This window comes from Marmota flaviventris, chromosome 7, assembly GCF_047511675.1.
Source record: "Marmota flaviventris isolate mMarFla1 chromosome 7, mMarFla1.hap1, whole genome shotgun sequence".
NCBI classification, from domain to species: Eukaryota; Metazoa; Chordata; class Mammalia; order Rodentia; family Sciuridae; genus Marmota; species Marmota flaviventris.
Genome location: NC_092504.1, coordinates 105,916,330 through 105,934,629, shown reverse-complemented (window position 1 = coordinate 105,934,629; position 18,300 = coordinate 105,916,330). Strand labels below are relative to the sequence as shown.

The 18,300-nt window shown below is 32.4% G+C and overlaps 1 protein-coding gene across 1 annotated transcript in view; it reads left to right on the top strand.

Annotated features, from left to right (window-relative positions):
* The window catches only part of Mmrn1 (multimerin 1), a 57,856-nt gene that overhangs the window by 12,674 nt on the left and 26,882 nt on the right, over positions 1-18,300 (top strand). Inside the window, exons 4-5 of the mRNA XM_027926540.2 lie at positions 4,943-5,062; positions 7,739-7,845. Of these exons, the coding sequence (XP_027782341.2) occupies positions 4,943-5,062; positions 7,739-7,845 (227 nt within the window). The remainder of the gene's footprint in view (positions 1-4,942; positions 5,063-7,738; positions 7,846-18,300) is intronic.

Sequence of the window (18,300 nt, the reverse complement as noted above, 5' to 3'; positions counted from 1 at the left end):
CATCCATTTACCTGCAAATGCTATGGTTTTATTCTCTTTTATTGCTGAGGAAATTCCATTGTGTATATATGCCACATTTTTTAATCCATTCATCTATTGAAGGTTGGTTCTACATCTAGGTTGGTTCCACAGTTTAGCTATTATGAATTGTGCTGCTATAAACATTGATGTAGCTGTGTCCCTGTAGTATGCTGTTTTTAAGTCCTTTGGGTATAGACCAAGGAGAAGGTGTTTTACATATATTAACTTATTTAGTTTCAAAATAATTTTGTGAGGTATGGAAGATTATATTTACTGTACAGATTAAGAGATTCATTTCACAGACAAGGAAATGGCTCACAGGTTGTGGAGGCAAGCTGTAGAAGCCGACAGCCTATCTCTGGCATCCAGTTTTGTCACATGCCCCTATTAACAGGTCAACAACTATGTTACATGACTCCATTCAGGGAAACTTTTTATTATCTTCTTTTGCTTGCTCCTCTGTCGCCACCCAGATCCTCTCTCTTCCTGCTGTATTCTGATATAGAAAAAATAAACTCAATGCAGAAATGAATTTTCTTCCTTATTTGCTCTCCCAGTGTGTAAAGTAAAAACAAAGCAAGAAATCTTGTCCAGCAAGCAGCAGTCTTTCATCATCAGAAATGACTTTCTAACTCTGACTCACAGAGATGGAAATAGCAAGTACTTATGACAGCTCTGATGTCAGGGGAAATCCTTCATCTTCCCTCCTTCCCCTATCCTTCTTTACCCCTTTTCAGCTCTTTTATATTCCTTTTGTCTTTCATAAAAGACAAATATGATTTCACTTCTAAGACGTACAGCACTGTCATTTTATAATCTTGCTAGTAGTTATAGTCAAACTTAGTTAAGTATATCCAGGTACTAATAAAATTATAATTTAAAAATAGGGCTCTGCATGAGATAGATTAGTGGAAATATGAATGGGTTATTTTCTTGTGAAGGGTTAATTAATATTTTCCTCTTTAAATCCCACGAGAGACCTAATTTTTCCCTAAGGCATGTATGAATGATTAATACATGTATATGTTATTATCATTTGTAATTTGTATTCATCTGTGAGTCCAAAGTAAGGAAAGGGTCGCTTATAATCTTACACTTTCTCCAGGCATGGATGCCTAGGTGGGTAATTAGATGAGGTAAGGAGGTTGCTAACCAAGTTACCAGGTAAGCCTATTTCTTTGAAAATATCACTTTTCACAAACAGCCATGTTTGTCTTGTATTGTCTCATTTTCCTCTTGTTCCCCTTTGGATTTCTAAATTTATCTCAATAAGAGGATGATAGATTCCTTAACCTATTTTCTCCAACTTCTAAGTGGAAAAAAATACATGTGCATGCGCGCGCGCACACACACACACACATACTAGTATTGGCTGGGTTTATGGTAGAGACTTTTCTGGTTTATCTTGAACACCTTCAGGATTTGATGCTTTTATACTATGTGTCAAATCAAGTCACAGATAATGAAATATGAAAGTTTAAACATTTAATCTCTTAAGAATTGGATAACAAGGAATTAAGTAACGTGTGTTATAACTGACCAATGTTAATTCTTGGACTGTTGAACCTTTATTTTTAAGGAAAATGTCTTTGGTCATTATTTAAAGGTATCCTTGCTGCTTTAGTCCACTCCCATTCAGAATAAGAATTGATATATCTGGATTGTGATCTGATGAGTTAGTGGAAGTTTTTCTTAATTTAATCTTTTCACTAACCCCTGAAAGATTGCCTCTAAAAGGTCAAAATCAAAAGTACAGTAGATTTTTTACAATGCCCTTTCTTAGTTCATTATACAGAGACTTCCACTTTGACAAGTCATCACAGAACCCATTTCCCACTTTCTGTTTTATGTACTCCACAAGCTAGGTTTGTACGCACAACCAAAGAAATCTGCTTTTCCCTGGACCAAACCTTTTACCTACTAACTTGGAAAATCCAAAAAAATCAATACAAGCTTTTTTCAGTACATGCTGCTGCACAAAAGCAACAGAGTTATTACCCTTAAAGAGAATCCCAAATGCAGCCTGCTGGATGGAGGGTTATGACCCCATGGACAGCTAAACACTTCAAAGTCACTGCTCTCTATTCACCATAATCAGTCTGGAAAGGTACACAGGATTTCCAGGTTGGAGCAAAATACTTGTCTGGGCTCATTGCATTTGCCTTTAAATTACCTTTCACGATTTTGCCATGCTTAATTTTGTCTTTTTAAACCTACATTTTCAGATAATTTGGTTTTAAAATTATATTTACATTTTTAAGCATTCCTTGGTGAGCTTATTTCATCAGTAGCATAAACCTAATTATGAGTCACACCAGGGGCTCTTTTGCTGTGGATAGCTCTTTGAATTTATGCTGGATCAAAGATTGCTGGGCCATGAGCAATAAGCTGATCTGCTGCCTTGCCTCCTTAACGATTTTGGTCATGAGACTGTTTTACTATTTAGTATTTTAAAAGATTTCTGCAGGTGACACAGCCATTTTATTTTCACAGAATAAAACATACATTTTTTTACTTTAAAAAATTGTTCTTATTATACATGACAGCAGAGTATATTTTGACATATTATACATATATGGAGAATAATTCCTCATTCTTTGGGTTGTACATGATGTGGAACTACATTGGTCATGTAATCCTGTATGCACACAGGATAGTAATGTCCAATTCATTCAACACGTCATTTCTATTCCCATTCCCCCTCCATTCCTTTCATTCCTGAGACCTTAGGACTCCTAACTTTGCTATCCCTTCCCAACCTCCCTAGTCATTTGCTAAGTATTCATGTTACACACAGTCCCACTGTATTTTTGTTAAAATTGTGTCAGTGATTAAAATCATCAATGGCTCTAAATAAAATACAAAATAGGGCTGGGGAAGTGGCTCAGTGGTTGAGTATCCCTGAGTTCAATCACTAGTACCAAAAAAAAAAAAAAAAAAAAAAAAAGGATCATCATTAGATTTGCATGATAAATTTAGTTATTCTTTTGGAGATTCCTTTGTTGTAGTTCTGTTAATTTATAAACCTATGTTTTTATTTCTTGCTTTTCCCAGTTCTTTGTTTTGAGATATTTTTGCCTTAGGTATCACTATGCTTTAGCAAAATATGCCCAAATCTCTCTCTCTCTCTCTCTCTCTCTCTCTCTCTTTCTTTGAATACTTAAAACATCTCATTCAAAAAAAACCTTCCACAAGTTTTATGGTACTCAATTTTTCTGCTTTGGAAGGATTCCTTAGATGAGCTCAATAAGGAATGATTAAATCAAGATAATTAACATAGTCGCTTTTTTTTCTTTTCATATGGTATTTTTGGAATTTTAATATGATGTACTTAAGTAAGGTTTTACTTTCATTTATCCTTTAGGCATTCATTGAGCTTCTTAGATATGAGGTTGATTTTTTTAAATCAAATTTACAAAAAAATTTCATTCTTATTCATGAAATATTTATTCTGTCACAGTCTATCTCCTAGGCTCCTAAAACTCTAACTATGCAATCTTAGGCCAAATTTTGTTAAGCATATCCAGTCAATTTTTAGTTCATAAAGTCTATGTTTCTTGTTCTATTAAATGTTTAACTGTTTTAGTCACTGGTTGCTAATTCTAACACCCGTGTCATCTCTGTTTCTACTGTTTACTGGAGTTTTACTCTATGAATTGGTCTTATATTCCTGCTTCTCACATCTAGCTTTGTTTACTGCTTCTTGCTTGGCACTGTGGACTATTATTCAAGTGTTTCAGTTTTGTTGTTTGCAAGCATTGATGCATTTTGAAAGCTCTATTGAACATGGAGCTCATATTAAGCTTTCTCACTCTTTCAAGAATCATATGACTGTATCATCTGCTGTCCAGCATCTGAAACTATTGCTTTATGTCTTGGCTAGATAGAATTGTTAACATAGGCAGGTATAACCAATGTTCTGCTAGAGCTAGAAACAGAACTCTTTGAAGTTCATAATTTTAGTCAATTATTTAAAATTTATAAAATAAAATGACTTAAATTCTCATGTAAAACGAAGATTTATTGCTAAATAAACATTTAATTTATAGATTTATTTGAAGAGATTCAACATGTTTATTTTGGCTTTCCCCATCAACTGATGATTAGATTTTCATTTTAGCCTTTCAATACATTTAAAATATTTATAGATTAAATTTTATACTGCTTTTGGTGAGTTGAGTCTGAAGTCATTATCCTTGTTACTTTTTGCTATTGCAAATGATGTCTTCTTTGAATTTGTGGTCAGTACAAAGAAATGTAATTGATCTTCAAGTCATGTGGGAAATAAATTGATTAGCTATTATAAATTTTTATATTAAACTTGAATACACTGCAGACCTCTTATTAATTATAATAGTTTGCATCTAGAATATTGTATTTTCTTTACAATCAAAACATCTTCTGAGCCGTATACGGTAGTATATGCCTGTAATCCCGGGGGCTTGGGAGTCTGAGGCAGGAGGATTGAAAGTTCAAAGCTAGCCTAAGCAACGTAGTGAGGCCCTAGGCAACTTAGCAAATCCTGTCTCTAAATGAAATATTAAAAAGAGATGGGGATGTGGCTCTATGGTTGAGCTCCCCTGGGTTCAATCCCTAGTAACACACACACACAAATATATTCTGTTAATAACAGGTGTTTTTTTTTTCTATTTTGTTCTTTATCATTATTCAGTTTATTTAATTCTCCCTTATTGCACATTATCCAAACTAATAGACCTAGATCTGAGTATCCTATCTCAGTACTGAAATGTAGTAATCAGTCTATTCTGTCTAATATCTACATGTCTTAAAGCTAGATATCATCGTTAAGACAGCTAACCTACAGTACTTGCAAAAGTAGATATAGGCACATGAATATAGTTTTGATGGAAAGGATATTTGCTGACAGTGATCTTTATAATGATATTGATTTATCCCCTAGGAACTGGTGTGCTTATGTACATACCAGATTATCTCCCACGGTGATACTGGACAACCAGGTCACTTATGTTCCTGGTGGAAGAGGACCCTGCAGCCGGACCATTGGATCCTGTCCCTACACGTATGTAATGTTTCTTGAAAACACAGCTTGTGCTATTATCATTATGACTGAGAATATGCAAAGTTAGTCATCTCATGCATATATGTGTAGTAGGGTCAAAGGAGGGCCATCACATTAGACCTTCAGTAAGTTAAAATGCAGATCCTAATAATACTTGTGTCATATGATTTTAAAATCACATGAGATAATGCAGTAATATACTTGACCTAGTGCCCGGTGCATTGTGAATATTTAATAAATGTTAACACGCTTCTTTCTATTTTTATAGTCATATCACTTTCATTCTATATTCTGACCAACAATGCTATCTTTATGAAATAAAAATCCAGTTTTGAAGATTTATTTATTATTTCTTCATACTAACTCAGAGAGGATTCTGTACATACCATATTTCACCGCATAATCATTGCAGATTTTATGCGAAGTTATTTTGTAAAAAGAAGTGGGCTGCGACCATTATGTGAAGCTTTAAAAAAATTGTGCCAGTATTACTTTAAAAAAAATTATTTCTACACTGTCTTTTGTTTAAGATAAGGATCCATGGAATACTTGTGAATATACATTAATGCAGTGGTGACTATGATACAATGCAATACGGTAACTTGGCACATATTCTAAAATTTAAAAAGCAGTTGCAATTATGTATGGTAAAGCAGTTAAGTGGGGCCTTTCTTCTTGTGTCTATTTTAATGACCCATGTTATTTAGTTTTTTTTTTTTTTTAATTTATGTCATTGCCCTAAAATGTAGGGCTGAGCACTTGATAAATTCTCTGAATTCATGTAGTCACAGTAGCTCAGCTGGAGATGTTCCTGAAGAGCCTGCAATAAAAAAATTGAATTGCTATTCAGGCCATGATGGCTAATGTTATGCAGATTGTGATACAAATAACTCAGGAAATGAATCTGACACATCAGCAATCTGGAACAATGCACAGTAAGGGTACATAAAATCAAGGTGTTTCTTACTCCCATGGGGGATAGCTAAGGTTCATGGTCCAGAGAACTAAGCACATCTTAGGGATTTGAAAGAGCTGAGCTCCAGTTCTGCCTTCAGCATTTACTCACTTTGTGATAATTTCCTTGTGAACATAAGACATAAAGAATGCATTGTTAATTCTTCAGTAATGAAACTATTACCACTGTAACCCCTATCATATTGTCCTTCTGGGTTCAAGGTGAGCTCTTTGTTATTTTTTTTTCTCTTTAAATAAGCCAGAAATACTTATTTTTATTCTTATCTATCTTTTTTGTACGTTTGAATGGATCTCTCCATTCGTTCACTATTTCAGTACTTAAACAGTATTTGTCACCTTTCCTGTTATTGTATCTGAGTTACATACAACAAATACTCAGTTTTCCAAATCAGGTAAATCAAACCCAATGGTGATTCAACTAATTGTGTGAGCCTCTCCCTACAAACTTTGAACAAAGCCCATTTCCAAACTGGCTCACTTTCAATTAAGCTGTAGTCGTTGGACTGGATATGATATTTCACAGAACAGAATTATTTACTAACTATAATTTATTGAAATTTTAGAGATGGAAATAAATCTTATAACTCCCTTTATAATTGAGGAATGACCTTGGACACTTAGAGTTACCTGCACATTGTAACACAACCCAAAACCACAGTCACTGAACGCTCAGTCTCTTAGAATATGCTATCATCCACATATCCAAGGGCTTCTCATGCTCATGGATAGTAGCTGACAAATTCGAGGGTGTAAGCCTGGCCCACACAACATGGGTTAAAATTCCAGTTCTATCACTTTTAAATGTGGGACTCTGAGCAAGTTGTTTTATCTCTCTGTTTTGAGGTTTCTCAGCAGCAAATCAAGACAATAGTATTTTCATCATAAAAATAATATGAGGTTTGGGCAAGAAAATATGTGACTATTTCATAGACCCATTTGATAAATATCATCTATGTGTAAGAGTCATGGATAAGAATAATGTGGCCAAATTGATTTTATGACTTATATTTACAGACATGTAGTCTGCAATTTAGTGATTTAGTACCATTCACTAACTATAGAGTAATTGTTATATTGAAAGATTATAACATTAATTTTCTTCCATGATTTTAATCTCAGAAATAATATTTTTGCACATTAGACACTTTGTCTCCCTCCCTCACTTTCTTTCTAAAATACTGGATAGCAAAAATAGTAGATAGTATAATTTTAAAACTGGGAGGAGAGAAAATAGAGATTGAATGAGACAATTAGATCTCTAGTATCCAATTCGTTTCAAGTTGCTTGATATTCTTCTAGAAGAAATGAGGACCTTTTCTTTGAAACAATATAGGAAATAATAGAATTGAAATAAAGTAAGTTATTCCTGTATAACTCTCCAAAATTTGAAATTAAAATAAGTTCTAATATTGATTTAGCTAAAAAACATTATTAAAGGAAAAGCTGAAATATCTTTAGAAAATGTAATGAAAGAAATTGAAAATATCAAAAGTATAACCACTAATGTTTTTTGTAGTGTATTCAAAGAAATCTAAGTTTGGCAGTTTCAGATATAATATTGATGCTGAAGATCGTGATTATAACAGCTAACACAAAATGCTTATTATACATCAGGCATTGTTTCAAATGCTTTATATTTATAATTCCTACTGATAATATGAGACAAATAATCTATTTTCCTGCAATTTCTCTCCCCTCTAGATCCCAGCAGAGAACTAATCCTGTCTATAGGATGCAACATAAAATTGTTACCTCATTGGAATGGAAGTGCTGTCCTGGATACAGTGGACCAAAATGTCAGCTAAAAGGTACACTCTGTTATTAATTTCATAATAACAATTACAAGCATATAAAGTCTGAAAAATTGATGAATGATTTTATAGAAGAAAATAATTATTTTTTCCCTTTTGAATGAGGGTAAATAAACATATAGTCAAACTATTATTTTTTTTTTAAATTTCTGACTTGATAGCTATTGATAGCACCCTAAAATCTTAAACTATCCTTTAGTTTCTCCCTCCATTTCCATGTTGGCTTTATATGATGAGTAAATAAAGATCTTATTAAATATCTTATTTTTTCTTAACACTAGAAAAATATGTGATACAAAATATAGCACACTATGATATCAAGAATATTAATTTTATGTTGTTAAGTAATTATTAGAAGTGACTGTAGGTATAAATAAGAATAACATATAGCTTTGTCTCAGCTTATTTGAAATAAGGCACATATGAATGAAATTCCATATTAAAGAATATATCAAGTATATGAATAATTCTTCTGTTTAATCCTAATAGAGCAAATTTTTTCAACTGAGATTTTAAGGATTTTCTGGTGGCAAAGCTGATCAAACACATGGTAACCTGCTGTGGCCTAACATCCATGTGACTATTATTTTGCTTTTGGCTTTAAACAGGTTGCCTTTGAAAAATAAGATATGGCATCAGCATACATATTTTAAATGAATGAATATTACAAGAAAGGCCATTAGCAGTGGTGGGGAATTCAATCAACATTGTAAGAGACTGTGATTAAAAATTAATGTAAGTGTGGAGAAACCATTATGATTCACATTAAGAAAAAGAAAATTATAATACAAGAGCTCTAGGAATTTTGCAATTTAGTTAGGGATATTATAGATAGTTTTGCTAGCTGTACAATGAAAATCTGTAGGCAAATTTCTCTGTAATGCTATTTATTCTGGGTCTGGCCTGAATTTCAGAGATGATAGAAAAATCAATGCATTTTCAGACCACAGCATGAACATGTACTCATTTATAATCAGATACAATAAAATTTTAAAGAAGGGACTGGGGTTGTAGCTCAGTTGGTAGAGTGTTTGCCTTGCATGTGTGAGGTAGTAGGTTCAATCCTCAGTACCACATAAAAACAAATAGAGGTATTGTGTCTGTCTACATCTAAAAAAAATATTTAAAAAATTTAAAGCAAATATGATCTATACTGAAAATATCTGAATATGAGATAATAAAGCATATTCTGAAAAGACCCAAATATACCCTGTTTTCAGAGGACTTCTGATTTCCATGAGACATATATTCACAATGGTAAAATATATTTGTTCTTGTTTATCTTTTACAGATGAATAAAAATTCTAGACAGTATTTAGAATCATATTTCTCAGGTTTATATTTATCTTTTTATATAAGAAAGGATATTTGGGGAATGATAATTTCATTATTATTTCTTGAAGATTCAAGTGGTTGCTTGAAGAATGCCTTCTAGACATTTGGGATATCATTATACACTTTGCTGTATAAGGGCTGAATGTAGATATGTGGCAGGGAACAAAGTCTTCAGGTCAAAGAATATCACCGGCTCTAACTGCTGAGGATTGCAATTACTCCCTGTTTCAGCCTTGTGTACCTGAAAATTGATTCTCCCTGCTACCACCCCACAGTGCTCTGGATGGATCCCAGTATCTGGCATGCTAGGCATGCACTTTACCATCCTACCACCAAGCCCCAGCCCTTGGTGAATAATTCTTAATCACTATGGTGAAATACATCCACAATGGAGGAAAAAACAAACCCATAGATTGTAAATATACACACAGAAACAAAGTCTAGTTGACAATTTAAAATATCTACTATGTACTATTATTTCCATTTGTCAAAGTATTACATCAGATATCTTAAGTGAATTCAAGAGGATGACCTTTGATTATTTAGTGACATTTTGTATTCTAATTAAAAACAACTTGTGAATATTTTTAATACAAAATTACAAATTGTTGTCTTAATTCACATTGACAAAAGTATCCCAAAACATTTTACTTATGAATTTCTGTCACAATCATATAGTTAGAACTACTCATAATTCAGCTATCCACTGATCAAGTTGTTGTGGAAAGATCTATTTTCTATTGGAATCTTGGTGGAAATAATTCTCTGAAGGCAGGAATACCCAGTGTGTCATGATGTCAGAGAATTCTAAGATAACTTTGATTCCAAAAGAATGTCCTATTACTTCATACCATTCTTCTCTTCACTTTTATTGCAGTCCATAAAGACTGTTGAGTTTTTTATCAGTGCAATAGAAGCACTGTTGATACCAAGAACTATTATGTGAGTTTTCCCCAGACCAGTTCTTCATTATCTCTAGCCTAGGGATTTAGACACTTTTTCCCCTCCTGACTACCCAATTATATGCCAAGTACCCGTGCCATCCCCCCACACCCTTTCTATCACACTTGATAAATGTGCCACCAGCCTTTTATTCTTACACAGTAAAGAAAAATTGTCCCCCAGAAGAAAAAACCAGTGTTTGACAACACTGTCATATGTTGTCTCATGTGACAGGCTGGCTCAAATATGGCAAGGATAATCAGTTTGGCTGATGTATTCTTCAAACCTCTTTCTGAACCCTCAAGGGTGTGGAATAACCTGAAAATGCAGCCACCATGACAGTCATTTCAGGACTGGTTCCTCACAGCGTCAGGAGATTATTTTACTCAGAAAGTCTGTAAGGTAGTATATTCACCTTACAAATTCTTCCTTCCTCAACAAGTTTCCTCCCCACAAACAAAATTAATTCCAGAACATTAAAAAGAACAGTTTCCTTTTAATTTAGATTGCAATAGGGACTATTAAATTTACAATAAGTATCAATAAATTGTAATAAAATGGTGTTGTTAGCAACTAGGCACCCTTTTTCTTCTTTCCCTCACTTTTCTACCTCTTTCTTCTTCTTTCTCCCACTCTTTTTTAGATCTTCTTCAGGTCATTATTAAGGCATCAAAATTCATGAGGCATGTCATTGGTGTCTTATTCCACAATACACTGATCCGTCACACATACACACTTGTACAGCAGTTCAGATAATCAAAATAGTAGTATAGTTATAGGATATCTTATTAAAACTATTACTTACACTATCAAAAGGAACCAATTCTTAGGAAGTTCAAGTAGACTTTTATTGGCTAGGAGAAAGGATCTTTAAGTCCAAATAATAGTTTTGAGAGATTTTACATTTGCTGTATCTTTTGAGGGTTACAGGATTTTGCCTAATTTTATGGTATAATATTCAAGACATTTTTTGAAATGTCAGTAGAAAAATACCACTTAAGCCTGTCTTATAAAATTTGCAATTATGCACCTTTCCAGCAGATGTCTCTAAAATATTCTGAGTGTAACAAGAAAATTACAACTTGCTCTAAATGACACAAAGGAAAGGAAATTAAGTTCAAATAGTGTTAGATTAAAGAAAATGAAGAATTTTTCTTTGCACATCTGTTAAAAAATAGTCTATTTTACTCAGATTTTCTTTTTTTAAATATTTTTAAATTGTAGATGGAAACAATACCTTTATTTATTTATCTAATTTTATGTGGTGCTGAGGATCAAACCCAGTGCCTCCACACATGCTAGGCAAGTACTCTTCGACTGAGCCATAACCTCAGCCCCTATGTTACTCAGGGAAAGATGTTTTATAAGGTTATGTTTTATGAAATTTATCACAGATATTATGAATGCTAAAAAGATGTGTGCATGCACAGATACACAGCTATTGGTAAACTGATTCCTACCAGATTTCTATTATCAATATATGATAAATATTTCATTTTACAATCTTGTGAAATAATTCAACAAGTTAATGAACCAACTGCTGAAACCAACATTTTCAATATGGGGTCCTCTGCAGTACAACTATTTTAAAATGTAATTTAAATAATTTGAAAATTACAAAATTGAAAGAGGGAAAGCCTTTATTTCTTTTCACTTATCATAAGCATTCTCATCACTTATCTAGTTCTTCTCAGTAGTCTTTAACATTTTTTTTAAAGAGAGAGGTTTTTTTGTTTTTTTTTTTTAGTTTTCGGTGGACACAACATCTTTTTTTTATTTTTTATGTGGTGCTGAGGATCAAACCCAGCGCCCCACACATGCCAGGTGAGCGTGCTACACATTCCCAGCCCAACATTTTCTTTTTTAGAAAGAACATTTCCTTCTTTCAGCATCTTGCTTAATAAAATTGTTATATTAAGTTAAAGAACACTGTTCCTTAAGTCTTTGTTGCACCATTCCTCCTGCTTAAATTTAACTATCTTTATATATTTACTAAATATTCACATACAAATATTCACTTGATATTGCAGGATCAGCTGGAAATCCATCTTGTCAAGTCACACAGGAAGGTTTTCTGGAGCTAAGGGAGAAAGAGCAAGCATTCTCATTTCTGAGTTGCCATTAATGACTTCCTCCATATGGCTCAGAGACCTGGAAACAAAGAAGAAAAAAAAAACTTGCAAATAAAACCTGTCTAATTAAAAAGGAAAAAAAAAAGCACCTAATAAGGAATCTGTTGCTCTTGCTCTTGACACTTGCTGACCTTGATTCTCTAAGTCTTTGATCCACCAAGGTCAGAGTTTCCATTGTAGGAAGAAAAATAGAGCAGTTACATTAGCAGATAAGACAGAAGGAGTCCAATTTAAGAATTCTATTGCATTTACAAAAAAAAACCTAAAATGCACAAAGATCTTTAAAAGTTCATCGATTTAAATAAATGGTGTTCTGTTCTGCACCTGTCATTTAGAAAGGACCAAGAAAAAGAGACTTTGAAATCTGCATTCTAAAAACAAAGCAAAGGTCTGTCTTTAGGTGAAAGCAAAGATAGATTGCTTGGAAAATCTAGAATCTGTGGCAGTCCTTGTGGTAGAGAATACACTTGGGGTGACTGAAAGATTTCTAAATGAAAAAAAAAAAAAATAAGAGTATTCATCAAAACCAGGCTGTCTATTACAGGAGAGTAACTGACTCCCCTGTCAGAAATCCTATCAGCTCTTCACAGCCTCCAGTTAAATCCCATGCAGTAAATTAGGATGAATGCAAGTATTGAACTCCAGTTGACAAACAGAGCTAGGAAAAGATAACATGAACTATTGAATTTGTAAAACAGGTATTTCCAGTTTTTAACAGCCTTGGCAGGAATCCCATGCAATGAATTCAGGAGCAAACAGGTTCATGTGACATCTGGATCCCAAAGATCTTTGTGTGATGCTTAATGGTTATTTCTTTATTTTGGAGTAAAATTTTCTCTTCTGCTTCACACACACACACACACACACACACACACACACACACACACACAGAGTTATATTCCTTTATTGATCAATGTTTACAAGTATTTTCCAATTAAATTTTCTTTCAAATCAATCTTTTTAAAATTTCACCAATATTTGAGAAATATATTGTATATGTAGATATACATTTTTCCAGATCACATGAATGAGATTTATCTGGAATTCTTTTGAATCTAAGGTTGGTGGTAAATTAGACCCTGATGCTCTTCATTTGCTTTCTGTCTCTTCCTGATACATTACCTCTAATCTGGGTTTGTTCTGACTTCCTGAATGTTTAGGTTCTTGCTGAAATGGGTAACTCAGAGAGAACTATAACTTGATGGAATACTCTACTCAAATCTCATCTAAGACATGAGAAGACTTAAAATACTCCTTTTACCTCCTCATATGTGTGCATTGCACATATGGTGTGTGTTTGTGTGTGTGTAAGAGAGATACCCAGAGACACCTAATTTCCCCAGCCCTGGAGGAATTCTAAGTAAAACATAATGTTATAGTCTCCATATTAAATGCACAATGTCCAATACTTTGCAAAAGTTGAAGTGAAACTATTTCCTTAAAAATTAAATTGCAATTTAAAAGAAAGCTTTAATATTCATAATACATTTTTAGCAAATTTTTTGAACTCCTGAAGACTATAAACAAGCAAAATCAATCTGCCTCTTGATTTTGAGGATAAGGTGGGAAGGGTCTGGGGTCATATTCAAACATTACCCACTAATTCAGTAATATTGATCAATATATAAAAGATTAAGAATGCATTATTTATTTTCTTCAATTAAAACATGTAATAATTTCTATGATCATCAAGGATGTCTTTCTATTGAATTATCTATTAAGCACTATTAAAGCAAAAGCAATTGTATTCAATTTTTTCTAAAGTTTAAAAGCTGCATTTTAAAATATTTAATATCTATATTCTTAACTATATTATGAAAATTATTATAGGAATTTCCCATTTCAATTAATCATAGAGCTTTGTAAAAATTTTTGGCCAAATTAAGGACTACGTAAATCAAGGAACATTGACTTTTTTACTTTTGTCAAATAAATTTAATTTTTATATAACTTATTAGGGAAATCTATTCATTTTCACATGTTATTGATTATTATATTTGTTTTCACATAATGTATACATATATGTACCTTAAATAACATATATAAATATGTGTATAAAATAGAATATATATGCTTCAAATGTAAATATTTTCATAGTGTATATGAAATTTTAACAAAGGGATTTCAGCAAGAACATTACAAAATGCCTTTTTTATCCATAGGCTGCCATTAAAGTCTAAACATTCTCCCAGTGTTTATTATTTCAATCTGTAACATATGCTCTTCTTTTCATCTCTGAACTCAAAATATTTTGTCTGAAAAACTTGGCTTACTTTCTCAGTACTATTCTATTGGCTCTGTTTAAAAAATTCAATACATGTTCATGAGCACAATTTGCATGGAAACATTGTTTTCTTTATTGTTCATATGTATGACTATAATATTAACATAGTATTAAAGATTATTTTTCCTTCTAATTTCCTGAGATAAGGAAAACTATTAATTGTATACAAATTCCTGATTTTTAAATTTTATATAAATTACATATAAAACATTTAGGTGTAAAAGCACTCAAGTTGTATAATAATATTTAAAATTTTAATTTATTTGACTTTTAGATTTTCGAAGAAGTTGTTCTCTCATTTTATTAGATATATGCTTTACAAACTATAGTAACATAAAAATGATTTCCAATGATATCTCTATGTCAGAATTAATATATTAAGTAAATTCCCTAATATTTATATTTTCTGAAATGGTTTATTACTTCAAATATAGATAAATAATGTTTAACATTTTGATTTTATTTCCTAAGTGTTTTTATTTTTACTAAAGTGATTTTTTTATAAAGTATTATTTTTTCTGTGTTTTTATTTTTCATAAAGTATTTTTAAAATGTTTTATTATTTTAAATGGTTTGCTTTGATGAAAACTTTTATCCTTAAAATTTTAATTTTACAAATTTCATAACATTCTTTAATATTTTCCTCTTCATTATTAACTATTGCAAGTGAACTTCAATACACTGTATGTAAATGCAGTCAATACAATGTAAATGAAAGTTGGTTAAGTAATTTTAATTTTAAATGATTTATACATTTGGAATATTATTTGAATTTAATACTCACAAGGGAAAATGATACAATAATTTTTATTGAAAAGTTAATTTTCATTCCAGAAACACAATTTGTTTTTTATTGAATTTACTTTTGATTTGATATGAGATTTTTATTTTGATATTGTACACACTGAAAAATGTTTCAATTTGATTTTTGCATAGTATGATTAAAAATCCAGATCCAAATTCAAAACTGGTAAAATTTCTACCTTTCTTTTCTTAAGTTGAACAAATTCACACTCATGATACAGAGAGAATTTTTTAATATTTATTTTTCAGTTTTTTTTTTTTTTTTGGTGGACACAACATCTTTATTTTATTTTATGTGGTGCTGAGGATCGAACCCAGAATACCTGAACTATTTTAAAAATTTAAACTTTTGTCCCTTTCAGTGGTTGGATAATTCTTTATAAATTCCTGAAGAAGAAATATTAAAAAACCCTGCAGATAGGACAATTAGAACATTCTAAGTAGTAAAGTAAGTACCTAATGACTTGGCTCTAAGAACTAAATAAGTCACAGGTAATGGTAAACCAGTTATGCTAGTAAAACACTACATTTCACAAAGCCTATACAGTGCATGATGTGGACCCAACAAATTTCTAGTTCTGAAAAATAGTTCTCAGATGTTGCTGCAATAGAAATTCCTTTCATCATGTGTCCTGCAAAACACATCCTTTACCATGTATCCACAACTAACTGGAAATAAATTGCTATTATAATTTTTAAGTTAATTTTATCAGTTATTGGGTATCATCACTTCATATTTTCCAAAAAGTATACCTGTATTTCAATATTTCAATAGTTGGTAGACCACACTGATACATACTAGCTAAACACAATCTTGAATTTGTGGGAGGATGTGGATACTTTCTAAGATGTCAGTGGACTCTGGATGTGACTTCTGACAGAGTAGAACAAACATGTTCCATATACTTCAAGCTCAGGAGCACCTGTTACAAGGGTGTGTCTACATAGGGTGAGGGGGGGATAAGAAGCTGTGAAAAGTGCCTCCATATTCTACCCATGCCATTTACTTCTGATAATGGCCCCCTTTTTATGGAATGGTAGGAGACTCCAGGTTTTTATTTATATGATTTTTAATAAATCATGTATTTAACACGTGCCCTGTTTATCAACTGGCAGGGTGTTTAAATAAATCTACAAAGATTGACTTCTGGATTGTAATTTTAATAAGAAAATGATTGTATGTTCTGCCTTATAACAATAAATTTACTTAATAGAATTGGAATACTTTGCAATTGTTTTTCAAAATATGGTAGCTCTTAAGCAGAGCTGCACATTGGAATCGCCTATAAAATTAAAATTTATAAAGTACACACATACTCAATTCTCTAGGGTAGATAAACTGGACCAGAATCTTAGGTGGGGAAATGGAAGAACATGCATACTCTCAGCAATTCAAAGATTACAGATGCTTCGCTGTTCTATCCATGTGAAAAGCCTGCACTCTAAAGGATTAGTAAAAACAAAGGAAAAAAACCATACTACATGTCAAAAGTTGACAGAAAGGAACATTTGAACAGTAACCTTTTTTGTATACCTGAAAATGGTCTAGATTTTGTTCTCACCATAATTATGTTTTATGTCTTAATAAAATATTAACTTATCACCATGTTAAGGTACTGCATTTAAATGCTTGTTGTCCCTATCATCTAGCTCAAAATTTAAGGAGTAAGAACATGAAAAGGCCCTTGGTCATCCTGGTAAGCCACCTGTTCCTACTGCTATCAATCCTTAAAAGTTTGTGTCCTGAACACTGTCTGCTTGGAGAAACATGAAGGTAGTGGGGTGAGAAGTTGCTAAGGAGGATTTATCTTGACACTTTACTCCAGTGGAGCATGTGTAACAATCACCCTGAGGGCTTGTTAAAACACAGACTGCAGGCCCACCCCAGAGTTTCTTAAATTATTAATTTGGGATAGGGGGATAGAAGAGCTGCAAGTACAAAAGTTCCAGGAGCTGTTGGTACTGGGGACTGCAATTTGAGGACCTTTGTTTTACTCTCCAGGCACACTTTTGAGTCGACAGATATAAATTTCCAGGAAAAAAAAAAAATCTCTTATTATACCATCTAAAGAGGATCCATGACAGACATTTTATATAATAATTTAATAGACCTATTTTTATGAACTAATTTGTATTTAGGTTACAAGAACCTAGGATTTAGGAGATTAATGCTTTTCCCTACCTACCTCAGGCCCAAATAATTACACTTCTCCCTAAGCAGAACATTGTTTTTCTACCATTGAATAAATAAAAAATTACACAGTAGAGGCCAAAAGGAAAGGAAAAGAAAGCAGTATCAAAACAAAAACTGTGGACATGAATGAAAATCCATTAATTTAGCTCAATGCCCTGAAGAAAAGAAATGCAAAATTCAATCTAACAACAGCAACTAACCCAAATTACTGCCAAGTCTATTATATTTCTTTTTATGGAGTAAAAAACTTCAGTATTATTGTCACAGCCACATATGCCTTAGGGAACATAATTAACATGTGCCAGAGGTACAGAGTTTCACTGGTACATGATTTCACATGGGAAGAAGCCTAGCAGACACCAAACACTTGTTTGCACAAGTCTGATATGCAGAATTTAATGCATAAATTTGTTCATTCAAAGTCCAAGAATTATAGACATACATTATTTAGTGTATTCAAATTTTTAAAAAAATCTCTCTAAATTGTTTTTCTCAATGAAGAGTCACACTACCACTGAAAATATCACTAGATTTATGGGAAATAGGATTCTTTAAGAGTAGATAGTAAAATTTCCATTCTTCTGAAATTTCATTGGCATCATGGGTTAGCACCTTAGAGATGTACCTGTAAGTTTACTTTTACTTTTAGTCCCTTAGAGACTATGTGCTTTTTTAAAATATGGGAAGAACCCTTTTAATTGGTTCTATTATTTAAATAACTATCTCCTCCCCCCAGGAAAGAATCTGTAGTGCCCCCTTAC